At 55.9% G+C, this 25,293-nt stretch overlaps 5 protein-coding genes across 5 annotated transcripts; 3 read left to right on the top strand and 2 right to left on the bottom strand.

Moving 5' to 3' along the window:
- Positions 1-271: 271 nt before the first annotated feature.
- J3D65DRAFT_458528 (uncharacterized protein) lies at positions 272-3,100 on the bottom strand. The gene is made up of 2 exons (XM_066796409.1): positions 1,090-3,100; positions 272-1,038 (listed from the first exon to the last, which is right to left on the bottom strand). Exons 1-2 carry the CDS (start codon positions 2,996-2,998, stop codon positions 362-364), a joined length of 2,586 nt encoding a protein of 861 aa, XP_066652873.1. The 5' UTR covers positions 2,999-3,100; the 3' UTR covers positions 272-361.
- Positions 3,101-3,947: 847 nt separating this feature from the next.
- On the top strand, positions 3,948-5,761 carry J3D65DRAFT_631501 (uncharacterized protein). The gene is made up of 4 exons (XM_066800917.1): positions 3,948-4,175; positions 4,249-4,463; positions 4,520-4,826; positions 4,881-5,761. The coding sequence occupies exons 1-4, from the start codon at positions 4,022-4,024 to the stop codon at positions 5,342-5,344; spliced, it is 1,140 nt and encodes a 379-aa protein (XP_066652872.1). The 5' UTR covers positions 3,948-4,021; the 3' UTR covers positions 5,345-5,761.
- A 374-nt stretch (positions 5,762-6,135) lies between these two features.
- J3D65DRAFT_458520 (uncharacterized protein) lies at positions 6,136-8,849 on the top strand. The gene is made up of 2 exons (XM_066796408.1): positions 6,136-6,809; positions 6,865-8,849. The coding sequence occupies exons 1-2, from the start codon at positions 6,229-6,231 to the stop codon at positions 8,621-8,623; spliced, it is 2,340 nt and encodes a 779-aa protein (XP_066652871.1). The 5' UTR covers positions 6,136-6,228; the 3' UTR covers positions 8,624-8,849.
- Positions 8,850-16,592: 7,743 nt separating this feature from the next.
- J3D65DRAFT_556733 (uncharacterized protein) lies at positions 16,593-20,048 on the top strand (the record flags this gene model as incomplete). Its single annotated transcript, XM_066797276.1, has 3 exons — positions 16,593-17,362; positions 17,411-19,826; positions 19,875-20,048. The coding sequence occupies 3 exons, from the start codon at positions 16,593-16,595 to the stop codon at positions 20,046-20,048; spliced, it is 3,360 nt and encodes a 1,119-aa protein (XP_066652870.1).
- Positions 20,049-21,798: 1,750 nt separating this feature from the next.
- Positions 21,799-22,602, bottom strand: J3D65DRAFT_669563 (uncharacterized protein; the record flags this gene model as incomplete). Its single annotated transcript, XM_066803214.1, has 1 exon — positions 21,799-22,602. The coding sequence occupies one exon, from the start codon at positions 22,600-22,602 to the stop codon at positions 21,799-21,801; it is 804 nt and encodes a 267-aa protein (XP_066652869.1).
- Between the last annotated feature and the right edge of the window lie 2,691 nt (positions 22,603-25,293).

Below are 25,293 nucleotides of genomic sequence, written 5' to 3'. Positions count from 1 at the left end.
CCATCGAGGGCTGCAGGTGGTGTGGTAGATAGGCCGTGAATGTGCTTGCTAGTTTTGTGTTTTGGTGATCCAACACCATTGAAAAGAAAAAAGGGAAAAGGAAAAGGAAAAGGAGCCATGCAGTGTCCTGCCGAAGCGTGGCTGCAACCTGGTAGTTACCTGGCACGCTGGCGGACCCCATGGCTGTATTCCTGGGTATAAACTGCCTGAAGCCGGTCCTCCAAACGATGACTTGAAAGGTATAAAAGGTGCGGTGAAGGAATTTTGAATGCAAGAATCATGAAAACGGGGCAGGCACATTAAGTCTTCCTCAGTGCCATAGAGGATAGAGCAGCCACTGAGACGTCAGAACAACGAGACCCTATCTAGGTCCTACCGTCTCAGCAAAGGAGCTGGCCGATGCCGATGCCGACATGCTTCGAATCTCCCATCGCCAGTCGTCATTCAGAAAGTCCCTTTCTGCGCCGACCCACTTCTCGACATGTTGGCGCCACCTGCCCTCTTCTTCGCGCTCACGACGAATGACGCCTGGCCCAAGGTCAAACTCTTCGAAGGGAACGTTGCCCATGGTAGTCGAGGCAGAGCCAGGGCCGCCAAGGCCAGCCACTAGTCCACCAGCAATTTCGACCCTGTCTTCTTTCAAATCGTCGATATCGGCAAAAGGATCGTCGTCGTCGCCAATGGATGGAGTTGGTGAAAAGGGACCGCTGGCTCGCGCATCGAGCTTGAGCCAACACATCCGACGAGGGTCAAAGACCATGCCTCGCTCGACCTGTACTCCGCGGGGCCCTCCAACTGGAGCAATAAGAGCCGGGCGAGGAGGGGAGCCAGTCTTTGCAGCTAGAGATGTGGGGGTTGGAAGCGAGGGTATCGAGTTGTTGTGCCTGTGGAGGGCGATTTGTGGCTGGGAGACCGAGTGCGCATGGCTGGAGACATGGCGTTGGTTGCTCGTCTCCATTGTCGCAGAGAAAAGAGCCAAGGCGCTGTCGTTGCCTTCCCAACGCTTGAGGGCCGGATTATAGGTCATGCCCTTCTCAGCTGCAAGGTTCAGGATTAGTGGAGATCTCGAATCAGATGGAACCAACTCACTTCTTGAAACGGATTCATTGGTATGCTTGATCAGGTTTGGTTTCTGGCCCGTGCCTCTTTTGCGGTTGGCCTGGGGGCTGGTCTGTGGAGTTCGAGCAGCAGCCATCTGCGTCTTCCAGTTGCTGCTCACTGGCGCCAGCGGGCCATCATGACGAGAACGAGGCCCACCCAGGCGCTGCTCCCTGGCAATCCGGCTCGCTGCGGTATCGCGAGCGAAGCTTGGGAGACTCTCTCGCTTAACTGCTCTGCTTGGGGTCGGAGGCGGCTGAGGAGTGTGCATTCGCTCGGGAGGCTGCGGAAGCTTGCTTTGACTGACTTGACGAAGCAGTTTGTTTGGAGGGCGCTGAGAAGGCTGCTTGAGGAAGCCGATTTCCTTTTGGAAAGACGTGGGCAAGTCATCGAACAAATCAAGCTCGGTGCCATCACCAAAGTTGCGTTTACGTTGCGGCTTGGTACATTTGCGTTTTGATGTCGCTTCCTGTACAAGTGACGCCGGTGCAATGTCTTTTCTGTTCCCGCCTCTCCTAGGTGTATCCGGGCCTCGACTCAGACGCGAGTGTACGCGTGGCGTGGGTGAATGTGATCGAGGGTCGGACTCTCTGCGGAGGTGGCTGGGTGTGGGTTTGGTCGAGGGCTGAGAGTGTTTGTTGGAGGTTCCAGCATTCAGGAAGGGAGCCGAGGATCTGCTGGATCTGTATTCGCTGCGGAGCACCGGAGCTGACCTCTTGGACCGGAGAAGGTGGTTGCTCGCTGAAGGCGGCCCGGCACGGCCGTTGCGATGGGGCTGAGGAGCCCCGGATTCGTATACAGGATCAAGCCTCGAGCGGGAGGAGATGGCCGGAAGAGGTCTTGGTATGCGTGACGATGGAGCATTCTTGTCTGTAAAGGTGATGGCCGTCCCCGAGTTCCGATTGGAGCTTGTCTGTGGCTTCTTTGGCTGCACTCGGACATGACGGTTGACAGTGTGCCTGTTGGCATCAAGCGTGTCAAGGTCGACGTCGGCAAAGAAGTCGTCGTCGTCTTCAGCACCTCCGGAAGAGACGGGGGGTTGTTTTTGCGGTTCGACGGGCGGTTCGGGTTGGAGAGTGGGCTGCAAGTCGAGCTGAGCATTCAAGGGGGGACCGAAAGCGTCCGAAGATGGTTGAGCTTCGCTCTGTTCGCTTGGGGTTGGAGCTGGCGATGCTGAAGTTTCCGACTGTAGGTGCCCAGCGTCTGTCGGCGGGTCTTGGAGTGGACGTGGATCAGGCTGAGGGGTCTGGTCGTCGTCAGGGTCTTCTTGGTGACGCTTCAGCAAGATGGCGTTGAAGTCGATGGGGTCGGTGGGAAGCACGAGGCCTCCGAGGTCGTCATCTTCGCTCTCGAGGGTCATGCAGCTGCCCAAGCTGGGGCTCATGGCGGCGGATGCTGAGGAGCCTCGGGTGCGCTGGTCCCGACGAGTGCCGGCAAAGCGAATGCCTAGAGAGCCCTCGGCCCAGTCGTCAAAGTCATCGTCGTCGTGTGTGGGAGTGAAGGGAGGAGGTTGAGGAGTCTTTAGTTTAAGAGCATCCGAACTGGGACCGGGAAGCTCAATGTCATGGCCCCAATCCTCGTCGGTGATCTTTTGCCGGGATGGAGTCTTTCCCAAACGCTTGATGGTTCCACCGAGAAGGGCCGAGGACGGGGTTGAGTTTGGGAGAGGGATTCCAGCCTGTTTTGCCTGGGAAATAGCATTTCGCGTGGAAGCGTCGTCGTTGGGCTTAATCAGAACCTGCCAGTCATCCTCGTCGTTGACTGACTCGGAGCGCAGCGAGGGGGCGCGCGAAGATAGCGAGAAGGCGGTATGGGCCGCCGAGCTTGCGACAGAGTGGGTGAAGAGGTCGCCTTGGAAGTCGCCGTCGTCGTCCCAATTCTCAATCGGGGTGGGAGCCATGGCGGCGCCCAAGGTGGGTTGGTGTGGAATCTTTGTGAGCGAGGGCAAACGAGACGCGGGAGCTGGGGGGTTGAAGGGCGACTGGTGGGCGGGAGCTGGAGTCGGGTTGGGTCAGGTTGGCGGCCGCGGGCGAGAGGCTGGGGGGGGGGGGGTCCGGAGGTTGTGTGGCCGGTAGCGCGGCCACCAGGCTGAGCTGGCTGGCAATCACGATGGCACAGAGCGGCGGGCGTGAGATGGTGTAGGGATGCAGACGGTTGGCGAGCTATTTTGAAGACGAGTCGACATTGGGGTGATCGGATGGGCCTCACATGGCGACAAGAGGGCAGAGGCAGTGGAGGGCAAGAGTGGAAGGGCGAGCGAGCGAGACAGACTGGAGAGGAGGGCGACGCGAAAACAACACGACAGGGACAGGGACATGGGCATGGACATGGACAGACAGGGTTCCACATGCCCAAACAGTGCTCGTGCGCCGTCTTTTGGCTCTACTCCAGCCATTCCCCGAGCTGGGGTGCCTGTGCCTGTGCCTGTGCCTGTGTCTGTGTCTGTCCTCTGTCTGGTGCTGTCGCTGATGGTGGATCGCTTACTGTAGTGTACATTGCTTCTCCAGCTGAGCTGAGTGATGGAAGGGCAGAATAAACACCGCACCGGCCTCCACTCGACTCGATCATGATCCATCACCGCATGATCCCCATGGCCATCCCTGTGCTTCCCGCGGTTGATCCTCTCCGTCTCCGCCAGGCCGCGCGCACTGCTCACCATCGGCCCGCCGACTCGACTCCACGACCTCACCTGGAGCCTGACTTTCCATTGTTCTTCCTTCCTGGACCTTGATGCTCGCGCCTGCCTTGTCGCTTTTTAGGCTTCCACCGCTACCGCTACCGCTACCGCTGCCGCTACCGCGCCGGCCAGGCACAGGCACAGGCACAAGCACACAACCGCCATCCGGATTCCACCTACCGCACCGCTACAAAACTTTCGCCTCTGGCTTTTCGCTTGATTCTACAATTTATCCCGCACACCACCATGACTCCTCCCACCATATTGCGCGTCCGGAGAACCGACGTGGACGCCCAATCCAACCAACCCTACGTCCTGGTCTCAGTTCAAGCCACCGGCCCGCACCCCCTGGACCTCAAGCTGGTCGCTACCGAGGGTGAAAATGTCTACCCGACCTCCAGTGCGTTTCCACTTCACCCATGCCCGCGTCGGCGTCTGTTTCAAACTAACCATCCGCTCCGCCAACTCTCCAGTCCGCCACAAAAAGGTCAAAGACCTTCAGCTCCGCCCGGCCTACAAGGGAAGCGATGCCGAGTGGGAGGCAATCTTGACGCGCCAGTTATTGAAAAGGCCCGTCGACGCTTCGAACCATGGCGCCACGGCCTCCTCAAATGACATCGAGATCCTCTCTGCCGTCTCCGATCGCCGCCTGACCCTCACCTTGCGCAAAAACATTGGCGGTATAACCGTACGTGGTTGACGTCAATGTTTACATTTTGTTAGCACTGACTTCCCTGCCCCTAGCAACGCATCGGTGCCATCCACCTCCCCGAGAACAACGACGAGGAAATTAGCCTTTTCGACTGGACAGTGGCCGCCCGCGACGAGGCGGACCGTGAGCATGCGGAACTCGGAGACCTCCAAACCAGGTACGAGGAGCTGCAAGAGAAATGCCGTAGATTCGAGGCACAGCTCCAAGACCTTGTCCAGGCCAAACAGAATCACGAGACGGCCTTGCTCGCCAAATTCGAGCAGCTCCTCAACGCAAAGAAGCTAAAGATAAGAGATCAGCAGCGGCTGTTGGCCGGCGCAAAAGTGGATCCAGTTGCAGGTAAGCAGCGCCTGGCATCGACTCGTAGGTAGATGGCGCTAACTGGAGGCGTAGCCGCTGCCGTTGAAGGCGCAAGGCAGTCGACGCGGGGTAGGAGGAGGGCGGGTCCATCCCGGCCAAACAAACGTCAAGCCAGCAACGGCGCTGAATCCGAGTCGGACTCGACCTTTGAACCCCGGAAGCCAAAGCCTGTCGACGACGATGACGAGACAAGCGAGCCAGAGTTGACTCCCCAAGAGTCTGACCAGGACGAGACCGAGGATGAGCAAGACGGCAACATGAGCGAGGATGCATGTGTGCCTGGCGCAGCGAAGCCCGGAGAAGCATCGAAGAAAAAGGCTACCGAAACTGTAGCGGGGAACGGGAATTCACCAGAGCAGCGCAAGCCTGACTCACTTCACTCACCGCCGCCACGACGGGAGTTGCCTTTTGCTCGCAAAAACGATCAAGGCAAGTCAGGAAAGCAGCTACGGTCAACAGCCGAGGTCGAGGATGATACGACGGACGATGAGCTCTGAGCGTCTAGGTTTCGAGCCTAAGATGCGGTTGAAAAAGACTGGTCTTGCCTTGGATTCTCGTATGCTTAGAGAGACAACCCAGAGTCTAAAAGGTCCCAAATTGTCAAGAAAAAGCGGTAATGTTGGCGACGGGATTGGCTGCATTTGTTAACCGAAAGCTGCCGGTGGAATTGATCCGCCGGCAGTTGCCGTTGCACGTTTCAGCGGCAAAGCACTGCTCTTGACGACCAACAGTAGAAAAGGTAGCTCAGGTCAGGCCGGGCGAAAGCAATACCGTCATTTTCATACTGACGGGCAAGTGACACGTCTGGGCTCATTGCGTGCCATCGCGACGCGCTCGCCGAGGGCCAAGGCCACCATGACTTCAAATTCCACGGATGCAAAATTTCCATCAAGATGAATGTATCCCAAAAAGTGCAATGTGAAATGGCAAACCGCCGTCAAGTCGTGGTGCAGTGCAGAGCGGAAGCCCAGCGGTTGGTGCCAAGACCACGAGACCCTGGGGCCTGACGGCTGTCATGGCCCGCCGAGTACCTTGCGACCTACCCAAACACCAACTGCCCCTCAAACATCGCCATTCGCCAACCCATCTGGGACCTCTCGCATCTTCCGCTCGCTGCCCCAACGTCCCGATCCTTTCCTCGCGACCCTCCGCGCGACTGCTCATGGCAGCATGACGGCCGGCTCCTGCCCATGACCGAGTCAGCGGAGGAGTGGAGTGCACCGTGTGAATTCACAAGGTGAATCGGCACAATCGCAAACCCACCTGTCGTTGCGCAAACCAAGACTGCATTGCGGAATCTCTTCAACCCGTCCTCTGCTCCATCCTACCATCGTCGTCCTACCCACCGCACACGCATTACCGACACCGGCTTGACCTAGCAATGTCCACGTCCGATACCTCTCCGCCTCCAACATCTGCTACGGCAAAGCCTGATTCACAGTCGCAGCCATCTTTGAGCGCCGAGGATGCCGACGAATTGCGCAAGCTAGACGACGCCTTTGATCGCATTCGCAACAACATCCCGGACGCGCCCTACATTGTCACGGTCCCCTGTGCGGAACCGCGTTACCACCATTGGTCCGCAGAGCAGGCCGCCAGCTGGTGCAGAAACACACCCTTCGACCCAGGCGAAGAGCGCCTACAGTACATGAGCTTCATACTGCGCGACCCTTCAGACAGCTGTTTTGTGTGCCGGACAGAAGTGGACGAGGAAAGAGATAGACGGGCAGCCATGAAGGACAAGATTACCCCGAGCAGTGCAAGCACTCCGGTGCGGAACAACGTGCCCAAAAAGAAGATATCCTTGGCGGCTTACAAAAGCCAAAGGGCGAGCGGTTTGCTGGGCAAACCTTCAGGCGGGGAGGAAAAGACCAAGAGAGAGGATTCACGGCTTCGCGAGGTCCATTCTCTACCAGAGAAGCCCCCGCCAACCGAGGGCACGTCTGAAAAGGGTCAAAAACGGTATGCGACAGCAATAGCAATCCTGTACGCTTGAATACTTACAAAGTTTTGACAGACCGCGAGATGACGTCGACGCGAAGCAATCGAGCTCACCCAGCAGAGCCGAGTCACCGCCCGCAGTAAAGAAGCATCGAGCCTCCGACTCCTCAATCGACAAGCCCTCCACCGAACCCATCAACAACTCCGAGTCCACCCCCCATGGTCTACCCCGTCTTCTCTCACCAATCCTGTCCCCTCAGCCCCAAGGTTTACCTCCCCTGCTTTCACCAACTCTTCCCGACGAAATCGAAGCCGAATTGTCGAAGCGCGCTGTGGAGGAACGTCGTAACAACCGACAAAAGGAAAATGGCACAAATCCATCTCAAGACCACAAGTCAGGCCGCCCTCCTCAAGTGTCTCCTGTCAGAGGCAAGAACGGACATCCGGCAGGAGATGCCCAGCCTTCTGCCAAAAGCTCCAAGAACCATTTGGCAAACGATGCTGCCAAGTCCACACACCCTGAGGAGAAGCGACGCCAGCTCGTTGTCGCGCTGAGATATGGAAGAAAGCGTAGGCAGGATGTGGAGCGATATCTGCGGCTTCCTCCCAACCGCAAGAATCGCCCCAAGGAACACGACGAGTCCGAGTATGAAAAGCCGCGCAAGACAGAACATGTCAAGCCAAAGGAGACTCTCCCCAAAGAGATGACTCGCAAGACTCTTGAACAAGTCGCCGAGAAGAGGCCCAGAGGTACCGACGATGGCCATCTCGAGGCACGGCCACCCAAGCGTCCGAGAGCACCGTCAAACTTGGACCTGGACAAGAAGCCGCGAACGCCGATTGCTCACTCTCAGCAGTCTCCGTCTTTTTCGCAAAAGTCCAGCACGCAAAAGAATCAGTACTTGACGCCACGAAAAGAGCTCAAAGCTGCCGGTATGATACGCTCCGTATCGAATGAGAGCAACGGAATCGTAGTCACTCCAGGCCAGGCAGCAAGCACGCCGAGTGATATCAAGGGATCAATCATGTCCGTCAACGGCAAGGCCAATGAGGCGCAAGTTTGGGGAACGCATTCGAAGAAGTTGAACGAGCTTGGTCGGCGAATCAAGCACGAAACCCAGGCGTTATCCCAGCCTGTTGGAAAGCAGGCGCCCCCTTTGAAGGACCGCAAGCGCGCAGCTGTAATGAGCATTGAGTGTATCCTCACTTACATGGCGGCATATTTTTGCCAAGATTACCGCGTCCATCTCCTCAACCATCCAAATACCAACGAAAACTGGCGCACCATGCTTCCCCTTTTCCGCTACTTCAAATCCGGCTGCCAGTCCTTCCCGGTCTTGGAGGGTCTACGACTGCAGCTCGGGGCCATCATATCGCACCGTGTCGCGACTGTCGTGGCACAACAGTCGGTATCGCAGACGGGCCACGAGGGAGAGAAAGACAAGGACAGCCAAGGCTCCAGCTTTGGCGCACCCGGCTCCACCATACAAATGAGCGCAGACAAGGCACTGGCAGTCATGAGCGAAAATGTCAAGTTCCTGGGCACCATGCTCGGCGAGTCGCGCGGAAAACTGTCCATCGACGACCTCATCGACCACTTTCCCAGGACCTGGGACGGCCGCACCAGGCAGGGCGATTCGGACAGCGGAGCCACCGTGCCCGACATGAGCAAGTGGGAACAGCTGTCGCCGGGCAATCTGGAAGGGCCGTATTTCTTGCCGCTCGGCGTCGAGACGACGCCCGTCCAGGCCGTGCGCATGGGTCTCGTTTTCCTTGACGAATGGATGAAGCGAGAAGGCGTTGACTACAAGCTGCAGCTCAAGCTGCACATGTGATGATGACGAATATGACGACGAAGAAGAAGAAGAAGAAAAAGAAGGAGGAAGAATTGGGAAGGACAGGGAAAAACTACACCACAAACTTGGGCGTTTTTTTTTTTTTTTCTTTCGGTTGGTGGGCTTCTACTACATGACGGGGCATTAGTCAAGTTGGCTGCAACGGTACTACTACTACAACCACTCATGATCGGGAAATGAGTCACTGCTGCTACGAAACGAATCATCGTCTCTCCCCCTTCTTCGATACCACACACCATCATCATCATCCATCATAGCGGGCGGGTCTCTTTTTGTTTTTGCGTGGAGGGACGACTCTTGGTCTCGTCCTTCTTTTCTTCCTCTTTTGTTACATGGGCTTTTCCCCTCTCTTTCTCTCCTTTCCACACGCTCATCGTCACGTCGACGGATTGAACGACTGGGGGACGACGCTCTTGGAGCTTTTCTGCTTTCACTCGTCGAGAAGCACCGCGACCGCGATCACGAATCCTCGACGGACAGCAGAGGAAAAGCAGACCGGGGTACACCAGGTCGTTTCGGCGTCGATCGATACGTCGTCGTCTTGACCACCACGAGCATCCATTTCTCGCGCGCGGCAGCCGACGGGCGGATGGCACTCTTCTATCATCGGCGACCAATCAATCCACCAACCAGCGAAATCAAACCTGCGACCTGCCTGCTCGTGGACAAGGCGCAGTCGGAACGGCCTCTTTTGCTCTTTTGCGCTTCTTCCCTTCCTCTCTTCTTCAGTCCCTTTTCTCCTTCTCCTTCTTCTCACGTTTTGACTCTTGACTTTTTGATTGCTCTCTACGATACCCCCTCCCTCCCCCTCCCCCTCCCTCTCTTTCACCCCTCTTCCACCTCCTCACAACACCCTCACCAGACACTCCCCCGCATTTAGCTAAGGCGTAGCGTCGCCGCCTGACTTGACATAGCCTCGCTGATGCTGTCAATGCAATGGAAATGGAAATGGAAATGGAAATGGAAATGGAGACTACCTTTGATCATGCGGCGCGCCTGTCTGTCGTCGTCGTGTGTGGTGGTGGTGGTGGTGCTGGCTGTTTCTCGTCCTTGTTTGTCCATCTGCTTGACGGCTTGACGTGCGCGGATGCTGGAGCAGATATATGGGCGTGGCGTGGCATGGCGGCGCGCCTGTCCGGCGAATTGTGAATGGCGAGTGGCGAATGTGTGCGTATTGTACGTACAATGCACGCAAGCATAACATGTGAGCATCATGCGATGGCTGCGTTGGAAATGGCACTACTTACACTCTATTACTGTACTCTACTCTGGTGCTCTGGTGCTCTAGTGTGTGATGGTTGTCGAATAGTGACAAATGCGGCCGCATTTCCTTTGCCACTTTCCCTTTTACCCTTGAGTCTTCATTTCTATTGTCATCCACGCGACTAGAGTTGATGAAGTGATGACATGGTGGTGGTGTGGTTTATTCAGTCCCTCGCTTGCTCGCTTGCTGGCGACTCACTGGCTCAATGTAGCTTGAGCGTGAGGAACGAATGCTTAAGGTTCTAGCTAGCCAGTTGGTTAGCCAGCCAGTCGGCCAGTCGGCCAGCCAGCCAAAAGATAAAAGGGATTTAAAGGGGACGGAGGAGGAGTGGTTTAGCCGTACGCAAACAGTCAAAGGAAACAAAGTCATGGCGTACCAAAACCACGCGCGTGTGGGATGTGCTTTAGGCTTCTTTGGTTGGTTGAAACCGTCGCGCGGAGAGAGAAAGGAAAGGAAAGGAAAGGAGGGAAGATGGCGGTTGACGCGTAGTTGAATCGTGAGAGGGAGAGAGAGAGAGAGAGAGAGAGAAGTATAGAATAGTAGGGTAGGAGGCATAGAAGACACAAGAGAAAGTCTCTTCGCGGCAAAAGACCAGAAAAGATGGCAGAAAAAGCTAACAGCAAATGTACTACAGAAAACCACGGCAAAAAACGTGTGGACAGTAAGAAGCAAAATGATAACTAGACTACATGTACCTATACCAGCTCCAGGTTTCCCCATTGCGCAGAACACCGTCGTCAACATCACCACCGCTCATTCTAGCTGCCTGGCTGACTGCTGTGACATGAATTCAACCTACTAAGGTATCAACCAGACATTGCGACGCAAGCCAAACGAAGCCGGGACCTCCCTCCTCACAGCAGCAGGAGGCGCGGGGAGGCAGACATCGGCGGCAGACAGCCGACAAGCAGGCAAGCAGGCAGGCAGCTGATCTCCACAAGCAACAGCGTCGTCGCCTCCTCTCTTCCTCTCTCTCTCTCTCTCTCTCTCTCTCTCTCTCTCTCTCTCTCTCCTTTACTACCTCCCTACCTCCCTACCTCCCTACCCACCTACCCCACAGCACAACACAAAGCAAAGTAACGTACAGCAGCGCAACGCAGCGCAAAAGTTAAATCCAACCTCCTCGCCGGCCTACTTTCTCCAAGGGGCAAACGCCGATCGCTCCGGAGCGCAATCGCCTCCTTGCCCCATCCATACATCCATTGATAGACGAACGGCGTGCGCGCGTGCCTCGCTTGCCGCACGCTATGCTGTGTGCTGCGCTGCTGCTGACTCGAGGGGCGCCTGGCTAGGTAGGTAGGCAGGCAGGTGGGAGACATGGTTTGGTCGAGGAGCGGAACGGAAGGCAGGAAGGCAAGAAAAAGGAGACAAGACAGGAGACAGGAGACAGGAGACAGGAGACAGGAGACAGGAGACAGGAGACAGGAGACAGGAGACAGGAGACAGGAAACAGGAGACAGGAGACGGGAGACGGGAGACGGGAGACGGGAGACGGGAGACGGGAGACGGGAGACGGGAGACGGGAGACGGGAGACGGGAGACGGGAGACGGGAGACGGGAGACGGGAGACAGGAGACAGGAGACAGGAGACAGGAGATAGGAAGGTCTCAGCGCGCGTGAATAAGCGAGTGACGGAGAGAGTCTGCGCGTGTCATTGGGACGTCGCGAGGGCGTCTGAGCGAGCAGTGAGGCGGTGACAGCGTTAGGTGGTTGACTGGCTGGTTGGCTAAGCCTCCCACTGCTGTTGGTATTGGTACTGGTACTGATACTGATACTGCTGCAGTTTCCTGTGTCGACCACTTACCGTTCATGGGTGCTGTTGAGGCACAGCCCCATCGCCTACCATGGCTGATAGACGAATGAACCACCGGCCGCGAAAGCGCTGTTGTTGGGGGAGGACTCGCGGTACCTACTCTGAAAGTGAGTGGGCCGGTCAGACCAGCCGACATCTCCGCCCTCGTCCTGCGCTGTGCGTTATTTCGATATTCCATAGAGCATGTCAGACCGTACCGGCCCGCGGAAGTGTTGCGTCTGAGACGCGCAAATCAGAGCAAGAAGACGGCACACGGGGGGAGATGTTGGGGGAGTTGCAGGACCCCATCCCTCTCGCCCTCCCTCCGGGCGAGGAGATGCCGCTGCATCACATCCTTCGGCAGGTGTCTGTCATGCCTTGGCCATGGTCAGTCAAGGACGATTCTTGACGTGGTGCCGCTCTCCCAGATCAAGTGTCAGCCAACAGGCGTCTGCCATAGTCGTGCTCAGACAAGGATGATGGCCCTCAGACAGCTGGTCGCTCGTTTGAGGCTCTCTTCTCTGGTATGATGAGCCTAGTCCGACTCAAGAAGCTGGTCCGCTTGTTGAGACGTCCTCGTCAAGTGTTTTTTGCAGGTGGCGGCGGCAAATGCCGCGCGGTACCTCGATAGGTGACTCCTGTGCATATGTAAGTCATGGATACAGACAAGTTGGGCCGTTTCTTTTAAATCGAAAGGGAAGGGGGCATTATAATTTTTTTTTTTTTTTTTTGGGGGGGGGGTGGGGTGGGGGGGACACGAGAACTTCGAATGAGGGGAAATATCAACTTGGAAGTGGTGATGAGACGCCTTTTTATACCTCTTCCCCCCACAGAAGCACACGCGTTGAGAGTCAACAACTCGTTCGTCGATTTCAAATGGATGCGAGTGTAATGGACACATAGATAAGGAAGTACACGTGATACCTAGTGCCAGCGATGAAGAGAAATTCTACCTGGTCAAATCGAAGTCACTTTTAGGTTGGACGACCCGAGTAGCGAAAATTGGTGTGGTCTGGTAGAGATCTGACCCTTTGGACCAGTGCCCTGGGCAGTGAGCACTTCTGCAGGTACACACGTTCATGTTGCTCCGAATTTGGTTGGTGGTTGAGACAGGGGCTATGCTTCTTTTTCGAATCATTGGACGCCCCCGTCCCTGTCAACAGCGCGTCAAGGAACTTTTGCTTTGTATGCTTTGGATCAAACGGTCGCACTGCACGGCTGGAGATGCTGAAGCATGCGGCGTCATGGTTCCTGACAAGGCTGACAGCCGCCACGAGTAGACGAGCAAGTCGTTTGAAGCAGTTCCATTGCTTTTTCGCCCAGCCACGTGCGGCTGGGATCGACTTCTTTGGCTGTGCGCGGAGGGTGCATGAAAGCTTGGTTGCGTGTTTGAGCCCCTGCGATGGCGCGTCCAAAGTCAATTGCAAATGACGAAGACGAGCAAAAAGCATCATTGCGGGCGCTAGGTGTGGGAGCAGCAGGTTGCGGCGGCTAGACTGCGGGAAGATCCAAAGACGGTAGACAGGACGTTGCAGGCACGGCGCGCGTGCCATGATTTTGGAGTGGTACAGAGGCGGCGACGTTGGCGACCCTCGCTGCGGTGCGCTCCCCAATCTCGTGGTCTGTGCCTTGGGAACGGCCGCTCGGAGCCCTTGGCCTCCGGGGCGCCAAGTGGCGGAACAGACTCTGACGGACAACGGTAGGGGAGCGGACCGGGACGGACGAGAGCTTGTTCAGCGACAAAGCTATTATGACGCCGCCCGCTGCTAGTCAGCTCTTGAATGCGAAGCCGGCACAACGCCCAGGTCGGCGAGCGAACAGGAAAAAAGTTGGCGCAAGGAGCGCGAGACGGTCGAGGGTACCAACAGGCCAGACAGGGAACTTGGATTCGAGTGACGTGAGACAGCTCCACACCTCTACTTCTCACCACTCGTACTCGCTCGCGTTTCATGGGTGCTCTGCAGCCCAGAGACAACGTCCACCATATAGATGGAGCAATCGACGGAGGCCGAGGTGATGCGCTAGCACGACTCCGCAGGGACGCCCCAAGCTTAGAAAGGGTCTAATACACATTCTGGGGCTGCTTTTTGGGACCGGTCATGGACGCTGGCCGACGGCCTTGAACATCAACGCGCCACCTATTCATGTAGACTGTGGGACTTGCCGGTGCAGATGGAGATTCGCATCGTGGTGCTGGACGGCTTTTGAAATCTTTGCCGTATTGGTGGTGCAGAATGCTGCCCCAGAACCGAAAGTGGCATCGTGGCGTACGATCAGCGATGTCTGGCAATCTTGAGGCGGCGAAAAAAAGCAAGTCGGACTGATACCTGGCCGAAGATCAGGGATGGTGCCGTGCTTGAGCGGACATGAAAAGCTAGAAATATGAATCCTGGAATGTCTGTTTTTGGGAGGCGATCTATTGTACAGAGCAAAAAAAGAATTCAAGGGGCGGCCATTGTGGGGACAATTGACGAGGCAATCGACAGACGGCGGCGGCCGCGTGGTGCCATTGGCTCCCCGCGGTGCGGTCGAGGTTGATTAGAGGCGGTGGTGCGAGAATGCGAAGCCTTGCCGCAGAAGCTTTGCAACAGGCAGGACATCAACAAACAGGACAAAACAAACAAAGTTACGGAATGCCAATGTGCGGAGGTGCAGGGAGCTGATAGCGATGGATGCATGACGGATGATGACTGACGTGCGGCATCGTCAGCAGCCGGTACAGATGGGCAGCGTAGGAGTAGATACAATGGAGACTTGGCGGTACAGCAGCAGTGGTCCCACGGCAGCAGACGCCAGGACGAGTCGACTTGGACAATGGCACCGCAGTTCCTGGCAGGGTAAGGTACGTAGGCCTGAAAAAAAATGCAGAGCAGGGTTGACGGAATGAGGGACGGATGATAGGTTGGCATTTGGAGCCGGACAGGCCGGAGAAGAGGTGGTTCTGCATCAAGGGCGAGAGCAGGCCAAGGCGGGAGCTTGCACGGGCTCGATGAGTGGACTTGGTGCCGCCATTCCTATCTCGCGTCCGTGGTGGATGCTCATGCATGTCCTGGTCCTGGTCCTGGTCCTTGTACAGGTCTTGGTGCAGCGCGAGGGAGAGGGGAGGTCGACTTTGGGGTTGGTAATCTGGGAGAACAGAAGACGACCATGGCTTTGTCAGTTGAGTCGTCCGCTGTCCAGAGATGGACGTCGTAATGTACCATGGCTGTTGTCGAGCACAGGACGTGAATGACCACAGTTTCGCCCACAGGAGCCTTGCCACACGCCTTTAAAGCTGCGTTGAATCCCCAATGCTTGTCGTTTTCCCACTGCAATGCACTTGACTGGACAGCTTTCGCCGAGCCTTCACCTCAGGTAAGATGGGCTGCGCCTTGCCCTCTCCGCGACCCCAACTCCGACTCCGGCGCTGACTAACTGTTACAGTTACAGTACAGTACAGTACACCCACGCATACATACAATACGCCGCCGCCGCCGCCGCCGCCGCCGCCGCCGCACCCCGTCGCTGCACCGCACCCACGCTCAGCCAGCCAGTGCAGCCAGATCCAGTTTGCTGTGAGTACCCTACCTACCTTACCGACCTACGCCGTCGGCCAAACCATCTGCATCCAACCTCCGACCCACCCACCTCGCACGCATTTTAATTCAACTCTGGCATCGGCTTCGTTTCGTTTCGTTTCGCTGCCGCCTGCCGCCGCTTGCCCTGCCGCCTACCCTGCCCTGCCCTGCCCTGCCCTGCCCTGCCCTGCCCTGCTCTGGTGCGGGACGGCACCACGGGACACGACGACGACGCCAGGCGCCAAACCAAACTAAACTCCACTCCACTCCACCACCGACACGCTCCACTCGTCCCCTCCACCGCTCGCACTCCCGCCTTTGCTCTCAATTCTAACCCTCTCCGACCTCGACAAGCCATGCTCCCGTAGTGTGCGACCAAGGACCCGCCTCTGTGTTCCCTGACCCCCCTCGAGTCCCTAGACCTCGACCGCCGCTCCGACGATCAATTACAACTCGAGCCCCAGGATTTGCGCATTTTTGAACGACGCCGCTCTCCCTTGACAAAACCGCCAACCCTCGCTCCCGCCGCCGAACCCGTCCTCCGGCTCCAAGCCCTCTTCACCATGTCGTCCGACAACGTTCACATCATGGGCGCCGACATGGATTGGAACTGCGACGAAAACATGTTCGAATCAACCGCCATGACCGACGCCGCCGCCGCCGCCCTCGATTTTGGCGATTATCTCAACAATGACGCCTTTGTATCCTCGCCTGTCCCGGGCGCTGCCACTCTGGCAAACCCCCACGGCTACCACTCGCCTGCAAAGCCTCTTCCGTCTCAACGCGACCAGACCCCCGCCCTCTCCCAGACACATGCGACCCTGCAATCCCGATCAACCATATCTTCCTCTTCGCCGGAAAGCTCCAGCCAGGATTCGGCCTCGGAGACTTCGCGAAGGCGAAAGCGCAAGCTGACGTCGTCCGACTCTTCGCCAGCCCCAACCAGCTTCTTCGACTTTGAGCGCTCGAGTACAACCAATTGGCCGAGGGATGAGTCACAAGGAGCCTCCATCAGCTCGCCTCATTTGGATTTCCCTTGGGTCAAGACTGAGATTGAAGAATCTGCTGGCTTGGACGACGTCGACATGGTTAGCCGTAGCATGGCTGATTCAAGCTTTGCACATTACGTGGCAAGCCCTATTGGCAACGAGCAGCGTGCTCCCAACACGACCATTGCACCTACTGACATGAACTTGGCAAACGGCGCCTCCGCTCGAAATGTCGGCCAAGTAAGTGTTGACCCGCATAAATAGAAAAAAAATATGCTAATCGACGCACCAGGTCCAGCCTACCACAGAAGCACAATTCCTGCTTGGCTCCAGAGACGCCTCGCCAATGTCTGGAATCAGCGGCAGCCAAGGTGCTTCGCCCGGCAATTTTGCACCATTCAACGCCAACAACACCGCGGCCACGCAAAACGCGGCATGGCATGGCGTCTTGTCACCCCCAAAATCGTCTCTGTGCAAACGGTATCCAAACGCGTTGTATATTCACCAGGATGGAAACAAGTCAAGAGTCGAAACCCAAATCAACATCAGGATGACAATGGTCCCTTTTCCGGACAACATCACCAGATTGCATCTTCCGGTCAACTCCATTTCAAAACCAAAACTCTTGGCAAAGCACAGAGAAAAAGACCCCAATACTCTGGAGTTGCATACCTACCTGGTGTGCGCCAGCGCCATGGAGAAACCAGACTTATTGGAGCGAGCTCTTGACCGCGCAGCGAGCTTCGATTCCAACGACGTCATGACTGGCAAGCTGAATAACTCGAACACTTACGAGTCCGAGGATAATCCCGATGACCCTGAAAAGCCGCTCAACGGGGGACCTATTCGCATCTGCAACAACTGCGTTCAACGAGAACGAAAAAGAGCAGCTCGCAAAAGAGTCAAGAAGGTGGAAGACGAGGCAACATGGCAAAAGTACGAGTATGACCGCGTCATTGTGTTCAATGACAAGGAGTACAAGGAATGGACAGCGCCAGCCACCTCCAAGGTTGAGCACTTGAACAATCATCGCTTTCCGCCCGGTGCAAAACAAATCGAAGTTCCAATGCGCATTGCTTGCTATTGCCGCCACCAACAAGAAAAGAGTGGATTCCAGTAAGTCGGCCGTTTCGAAGAAGGGTTCAGGTCTAACTTTTCTCCCAGGGTAATCTTCACAATCAAAGATCATCAAGACCACGTCCTAGCCCAGGCCATTACATGTCCAATTCTCATCACGGACGACCACAAGACAAACAGCGGTCCTTCTGCCGGTCCGTTGCAGTTTGATTCGGCCAGCCAATTCAACATCAATGGGTCAGTCCTTCCGCCGTCTGATATGCCGACGGCTCCGCCACGCCGAGCTTACCACTCCACCAATGACCTGACAAGTCTTTCCACCAACTCGTGGATGACCAGCCCTCAGTTCGGCCAGAGCGGCGGCGCATCGCAGGGTTCGTCTTCTACATTGACGCCTCGACATGCTTCTAGACAGACGTCTCCGGTCGCCACGCAACATGGTCCAAACAAGAAGAGAAAATCTAGCTCCTCGACGCACTCGCACAAGCTCCCAAGGGACTTGGCTATGACACGAGTTCACGATCAGAATAGTCCGACCGCGGGCGGAGACCTGTCTGGTCTAGGGGCCATGTCGCCAGCTGCTGCTTCTCAGAATACGCCTTTCGTATCGCCCAACGATGCACTCTACGGCGTACAGCCGTTGCCTGCTCAGAACCCCTTCCCCTCGAACCCGCCCACACCCGGAAGTACTTGTCCGATTACTCCAAACCGCGCAGGAAGCATGGACAATGCGCAGTACCAGTTTTACTCTTCCGTCCCGACTTCTGTGAATCATAGTCGAGCTCCCAGCCCATCTTTAGGACGACAGTCGATTGGGACATTCCCGCAAGCTACCATGAATGGTCTAATCAATAATGCGGTCAACATGCCAGCGCAAGCTCGCGCCGATCCTCCTCACATCTTCAAGCTCGTGCCCAACCAATACTCCAAAGCTGGTGGCATCGAGGTGTCGATCTTGGGTTCCGGCTTCACGAAAAGCATGGATATCCTCTTTGGAGACCAGATTGCAACGACTACGACGTTCTGGAACAGCCAACTTCTCGTGTGTCTTCTTCCCCCCGCAGCCTGCGCCGGCACCGTTTCGGTCACTATCCGAATCAATGGTCAACCAGGATTCAACACAGCTGCGTTGTCTGGTCCTCCAGCCACGTTTAAGTATTTGGACGACGATGCATTACGGATGTTCGAGCTCTGCATACACCTCATGAATCAAAAGGAGACTGGGCAGCTTAAGGACGACGATGTTCTCAATTTTGCGCGCTCATACATCAAACGATTCTACCCTGGCTGGAATAGCGTGTTAGAAGGTGGACGGGCTAGCCTGCCCTCCGTGGATACCGAGGAGCTCGTTTTGGGAATCCTAAATCTCGTCGACATGGACGACAGCCCCCACGTGCCAAATTTCAACCTCAAGAACAAATCGGGCGCTACCATGCTCTCGTTGGCTTCCTGTCTCGGCTACGGTCGGGTCGTCGCTGGCCTTTTGGCAAGGGGAGCCCATCCAGACGCGAGGGACGTTGGCGGATACACGCCATTGATGATGGCTGCCATGCACGGACACGGGCATATTGTGCGTCGTCTGATTTTGAGAGGAGCGGATCCAACGCTGCGCACGCTGCAAGGCTATCTTGCCGAGGACTTTGCCAAGACCGGAGACGTCAGAGATGCTCTTGCGCGAGTAAAGCTACACCGAAGGACGCGAAGTGCTGGGTCTGCCTCGTTGAGCTTGCGCAGTAGAGCTAGCAGCATAGCCTCGACTCGTTCTCTGTGGGAGTCGGCAAGCCCAAGCCACATGAGCGATTTCTCGGCAGTCGATGCTGATCACGAGGACGAGGGCGAAGACTCGGAGGAGTCAGCCGAAGAGGCTGCTGTTGCCTGGACCGCTTCACGCAGAGGAAGCGCAAAGAACATGGTACCCGTGTCTGCGCTCCAGGACCAGTCAGACGTGTCGACCCCAGCGCACACCTGGCGACAGAATCTGAGTGCCCAGTTCCACAACCTGCAGCAAAACATGCACTGGAACATGCCTCAATTGCAACTCCCAGCCTTGCCCCAGTTCCCCAACATACCGGGATACCAGGGCCACCCGATGATGCAACGGATAAGCTCCTTGGTACCCCACCGCAACCCTCCTCGCTCATCTTCCTCCTCGACTAGCGATGAGACGGCTCGTCCTTGGACAGAATCCAAGTGGCGCGACCTCTTTTCCTCTTCATCATCTCCTCCTGCCTATGACGAGATATACCCCGAAAACAAGACCAGGGACTTGGACATCAAGAAGAGATCAGCTGCCCAAGCCGCGGCAGACCACTTGCTCGACCAGGCATGCGAGGCTGAATTAGAAGGGGCTCAAGAGTCGGAAGAGAGCTCGACTGGCAACTCGGTACCCAAGGTTGAATTTGGCAAGAAGACCTTGACAAAGAAGCAGCAGAAGCGCGTCAGGCGCGCGCACGCACACAAGATGAAGCAGATGCGGAGCGACAGGAACCTATTTTTCGTCTGGGTAAGTTGAACAGTGCTTTGGTGTGGTAATGGAACTAACACTAGTCAGATTCCTCTGCTCCTCATCGTCCTGGCCATTATGTTGCACAGCCACCTCGACCAACTATTCGCTGCCACTTCGGTCGTCGTATCTGCTCTCAAAGGTCGCCCACAAGTGGCCCCGAGCGAAGGTCTTGGCCCCATTCCCCCCACCACTAATCAACGTATAGTAGAGGTACCATGAGAGTTGCCTCGCTGTACAGATTCCCCATATTTCTACCCGACACTCCCAAGACCAAAGTACCAACGGATGTATTCACACTGTCTTGTACCGTACTAAACTTGGTCGCCCTAATGTTCACCCCCTCGCCGCAAGCATTCTCTTTTCACGATCTTTTATGTCCAGTGCCCCCGTATTTATTCCCCATCGCTGTGCCGTTTGGATACTGGCCTCTGGTCCAAGCTATCTGGCTATGAGCAAAGAAAGGGAAAAGGCGTCGTCGGAACATACGCGATTGCTTTCTGCTTTTTCAAAATGACTACACACGAATTCTTTTCCATCGCGTCTCCATATTGTTTCTGCTTTTGTTTGGCGCTCTTTCCATATCCCCGAGTCGCGTGTCTTCGTCGCTTCTTTGCTCCTATCTCAATTCTCTTCCAGCAGGCGGACGGCGGGGCGTAATGTGCTCCGCTCGACAAGGCAATGCAAGGCAACTCTTCGCTGCAGACGGCGGCTGCAAATGTCGGAACTGCAGTCATCGTCGAGCAGCGCGTCCTGCCTGCTCTTGCCATGTCGTTGCCGGTGGCGGTGGTCTCTGTCTTGTTCATTCTCTATTCGCTTGCTTCTGTCTCTCTTATTATCCAAATTCGTACGCACCCCGTTCTTCGCCTGTCTGTTCATTTGGCGTACCGGGGCGTTCGAATCACACTAAATAGACTCTGGGATGTGGCGCTGAGTCGAGTTGGGTCGCGCTGGCTGGGCGAGCTGAGCTGAGCAGAGCAGAGCAGGGCACGCGTGGTACAGGCGCCGGACGGAACTTCATGGCGGTTGTTTTGTCTCGGACGTCTGGTCTCCTGTCGTGGCGTGTCTTGTCGCATCGCATTGCTCTTCGGCCCACCGGCTCTGCCTTTTCCCACTTTCTTCCATTAGCTAGCTTCTTCCCATTCATACGTTTTCCAATTCTCCGCCGTCATCAAATTGAGTGTGTGGACGCGTCCGTCCGGTGTTGCTGTCGCTGTCGTCGCCGCGGTTCTTGTTTGGTTGGTTGGTGATCAGTTGGTTACATACGTTGTTGATTCCCCTTCTTGCTCTGCTTGCTTGCTTGGCCAGTCAGCCAGTCACTCAGCCAGTCGCTCGAACCGTCTGTCTGTCTGTCTGTCTGTGCCGGGGTAAAAATTGCCGCGCTGCTCTGTCGTTTCTGTCTTCCTTTCTTCATCCTGGCTTTTGAAGAGGGCGCGGGATAGGGAGGGAAAGAATGGGAGGCAAGACAGTGAGTGCCGCCGTGGATGGCGTAGATAGGATTGGTGGAGTAATAGGATAGGAGCTTTTTTCTACTTGGCTTTTGTTCTTTGTGTGGATGCATTGATGTTGGGGTGTGTGACTTGATTGTGTGAAGGAAAAGACGGTGTTCAGCTGCTGCGCTGGTGGTGGGAGCAAGATTCTTTCTTGATGGGCTGGCTGGCTGTGGTGCCTTCAGTAAGTGAATGCTTCGTTCTATTGCTTTTGTTCGGCTAACGATTGCCACCCTCTAGACTAGACGCTCCTCGCTGCTTCATCCGTTCCATCCTGCTTTGAAAACGATGCCCGCCCTGTATCGAAAGAAAGAAAAAACGAAGTATACGCCGCTCGGCTGATGCCCTGTTGGTGGGATATGCTGACTTATCGCTCATGGAGACCGCTGCTCGCTCTCGAGCTTTGCTTCCTCGACGTTGTCGATTAAACACGACGCTGTCAAGTCGCCTCGGATGAAATGTCTGGACTCGACGCTGGCTGATCACTGCTCTTTCTCCAGTTCCGCTTCCTCGTCTTTCTCCGGTTTCGCTTCCTTGTCTTTCCACAGCTCTGCTTCGTCGTATTTCTCCTGGCCCGCTTCGTCGTATTTCTCCTGTTCCGCCTCCTCGTCTTTCTCCTGTTCTGCTTCATAGTCTACCCACATCCCTGCTTCGGCTCTTGCGTCTTTCCTCTTCTGCGAACTCTTCTCACCGACATATTCTTTCCTCTGATGCATAACCAGCGCCCTCTCACTGGTTTTACTCGTTCCGCAGATAGGGCACCGGAGCCATATCGTCTCCTGATCGTCAGTCGAGTTGGTCGGCTTGTTGCGCTTGACGGCCAGCGCGGCGCACAGCTGCTGCACCTCTTTGTATTCCTTTTCTCTGGCAACAACGTCTCGCAATTTTAACTTTTCGCGATTCCTCAAATACCAGGCCCGCTTTCTGGCTTTCTTTGCGGCGTCTCTCGCGGTGGCTGAGTTACTTGGTACCTGCTCGTCGTCGTTGTCGTTGTCGTCCTTGTCGCCGCCCTCGTCACAGTCTGTATCCTGCTCGCCATCATCCTCGCCTTCTTCGTTGTCCGTTTCCTGTTCGTCCTCGTCTTTGGTATCTCCGTCCGCTTCGCTGTTCGTGGCGCCTTCCTCTTCCTGTGCAATTGCCATCACTGAAACGGACATTGCCTTGACTTCGCCAGCATTCGCTTTGGTTCCTGGATCAGGCGCTTCGCCCGGAGAATCTCTGGTGGCTGCCATGTTTTCGTGCTCGTTCTTGTCAAGATTAATGGGTTCGGCGTGTGTTGGAAGCATGATGTGGTGCGGCCGTGGAAGGAAACGGTTGGTGAGAGGATGACAAGGCCAGTGGTGGCTAGGTAATGGAATGACGGGCGGAAATCTGGAGACTGATGAGGCTCAAGTAAGCTTAGATATGATTGAGACGAGCGGTGGTGAATCAAGTCAGTTACCGCGACTGACTCCGAGGTAAGATGCAGGCGGAGAGGTTGGATAAAATGATGGCGGTTGTCAGTGGTCTTGAAGCGAATTTGAAGCAGCAGTGGGCTGTTCGGGTGTTAGACTTCGAGTTGCGAACGAAGTAGGACTTGGAGCGCTGAGTTGGTCTGCGCCTGCCGTGCCTACTCTACCCTCCTGCTCAGTCTGGCCCTACGCAGTCGCGTTTTCTTTCCCGCGTCAAGCCCGCACTGATGTTTCCGATTCCTCTCCAGTCTGGCTTCATCGTCGCGCCGTTGAATCTCTGCTCCGTTCTCAGGTCGCCAGGAAAGGTTTGTGCTTTGCCGGCATGATCTGGTGCTCTTCACAGAAGGCAGTAGGTGAGTAAGCATTCGTCGTCGGACAAAGAAGTTACTGAAACTGTAGCTCTAAACACAGCTTGGAAGATAGCGTGAGTGCTGCTGGTACCTGAGAAATGTGTGGTGATGCGTACGAACGCTCCCTGTCACCCGCCGCGCTTTTTTTTTTGTGAGCGACGACCTTCATCACGGATCCTTGACGTGCCTCCGAGCCTCAGACATTCGCCATTGAAGCTCCAGCAAATCCAAAGCCAAGTAGAGCGTTTCTGCCAGAGGTTCCGAGATTAAAGCTCCTGCATCGTCTTATTCAGTGCATCCTCTCCTCACATGCGTCGTCCCGTTCGCGGGCGGTGTGTGGTTGTGGTCGTCGGGTGGGTCGCACATCCAGCTCGGGTCAGCCTCCAGATCAGAGTTTTGGCCGGACCTTGAGTCGAGCAACAGATTCAAGAACCTCAAGGAACGGGATCGTAAGACTGGAGTCAAGAGGCAGCGTTTCCGTCGTCGCGATCAGGCGCAGTGAAGCTGAAGCGTAGGCCTGCACGACAGTGTCGGCACATTCAGAGCAGTGGTCAAATTGATTGGCACAAACCTTTCAATAGGGTCCCTCTCATCGCTTGCCAGAACACAGGCGTGGATACTGCGAAACAAATCAAGGGATCAACCATGCTGGCGCTCAACGGTGCCCATCTACCGATTCAAGCGCGCAGCGCAGGCGGACCCCAACACAGAAGACAACAACAACGTCAACAAACTTGACCGCCACCAAAGCCACCACAAAAAAAGGAACCCAGAATCGCACACCCAATCTTCCTCAACGTCCCGCGCAAGGCGAAAAGCGTCAATGAAAAAAGCAGAGACATCAAAAATTGCGCAAGGGGAACCCCGAAGGCGAACCCTGCCAGGCCGCCACCGCGAAGTGCAATGCAGGGCAGCCAGGCAGTGGGACCGAATCTTGAACTCAGCCCTCACCTCACTAGGTAAGTATGAAAAGAGGAAAGGGAAGTTTGGGGCAGAGAAGCGGGTTTAAGTACTTGAGCATGTGGACCGAGCTTCCTAGCCGAACAATGTGGTGCAGCGCCTGTTGTCCGAAAAGCGTAATATTGATGCGCCTGTTGTCGGAATGGCGTTATATCGAAGCGCCTGCGCCTACTAAGCGAGAAGAATCGGCCCTTTCAGCGAAGAGGGAGCGCCTGTTGATGCGTGGAAGCTCTCACGCAGAGTCACCGCCTGCTGGTGAGCCGGCAGCCGAAAGCGGGAGGCAACACCGCCAGCGGGCATTTTCTGGATCTCCGCAGGTCTCTCATGCATCTGGCACCTACTCGAAAGGACTAGAATCTTCTGAGGAGTCGTTGACGGTTCTGGTTGCTGTTTGCGAGAGAAGTGATCTGAGCGGCCGCACATGTTTGCCTGCCACGCCCACAGCTTCTACAGGCGTAATTGTCTCAAAACCCACACGGTAGTGGCTGAGGGTCCAAGGAGAAGTACACACCCTCAGAGCTCCAGCTGCTCATTGTCTCGAGTCTCGCTTCTCTTCCATTCACAGAAGCCCCGAGGAATCAATCTGGTCCATCCAACTGAACACCAACAAGGAGCATTCAACACCCAAGCGCGGCGATCACAAGGAGCATTTATGTCCGGGTGGGCGTGATGATGAGGAGCATTCATGGGCATGCCATGTCCTTTTTCTCCACCTGTCTCTGTGCTTTTTCTGCGCCTGGCGCCTTGCGTTTGAGAAGCTTGGCGGCTTTGACATCGTCCTCGTCACCCTCGAGCAGCATCAACTCGTAGTACAGCTGCTTGCAGTCGTTTTCATTCTGTCTACCAAGCCTTGACTGCTGAACCCTCGAGGAGGAATGGTGTACTTGCTGTGCTTTGCGACATAGGTAGCGATCTGATCGTACACGGCTTCTGGTGTTGGGCTCACACTTGGATCTGACATTGCCTTCGAGAAGAACTCCGCGATCTTCTTGGAGAAAATTGTGCAGTTGGTCCCCATGGGGTCTGCTTGGGCTGGGCTGTTGATGCCGCCTGTGGTGATCACCCATCCGAGATGCAGCGCGTTGTGGGTCTGTGGGATCCCTTGGAAGCATCCATGGGGTCGACTTGATGAGTAATGGCCGGGGCATTGCCAATTCCGGGGGCGACCACTTCCCTGACAGGGGTTTTTCTAATTCTGACAGGAGGTTCTCTTATA

The sequence above is a fragment of the Phyllosticta citribraziliensis genome (assembly GCF_038025025.1).
Source record: "Phyllosticta citribraziliensis strain CPC 17464 chromosome Unknown J3D65scaffold_9, whole genome shotgun sequence".
Classification (NCBI taxonomy): Eukaryota; Fungi; Ascomycota; class Dothideomycetes; order Botryosphaeriales; family Phyllostictaceae; genus Phyllosticta; species Phyllosticta citribraziliensis.
Note: the sequence above shows the minus strand (reverse complement) of the source record. Positions and strands in the feature narration are given on the sequence as shown.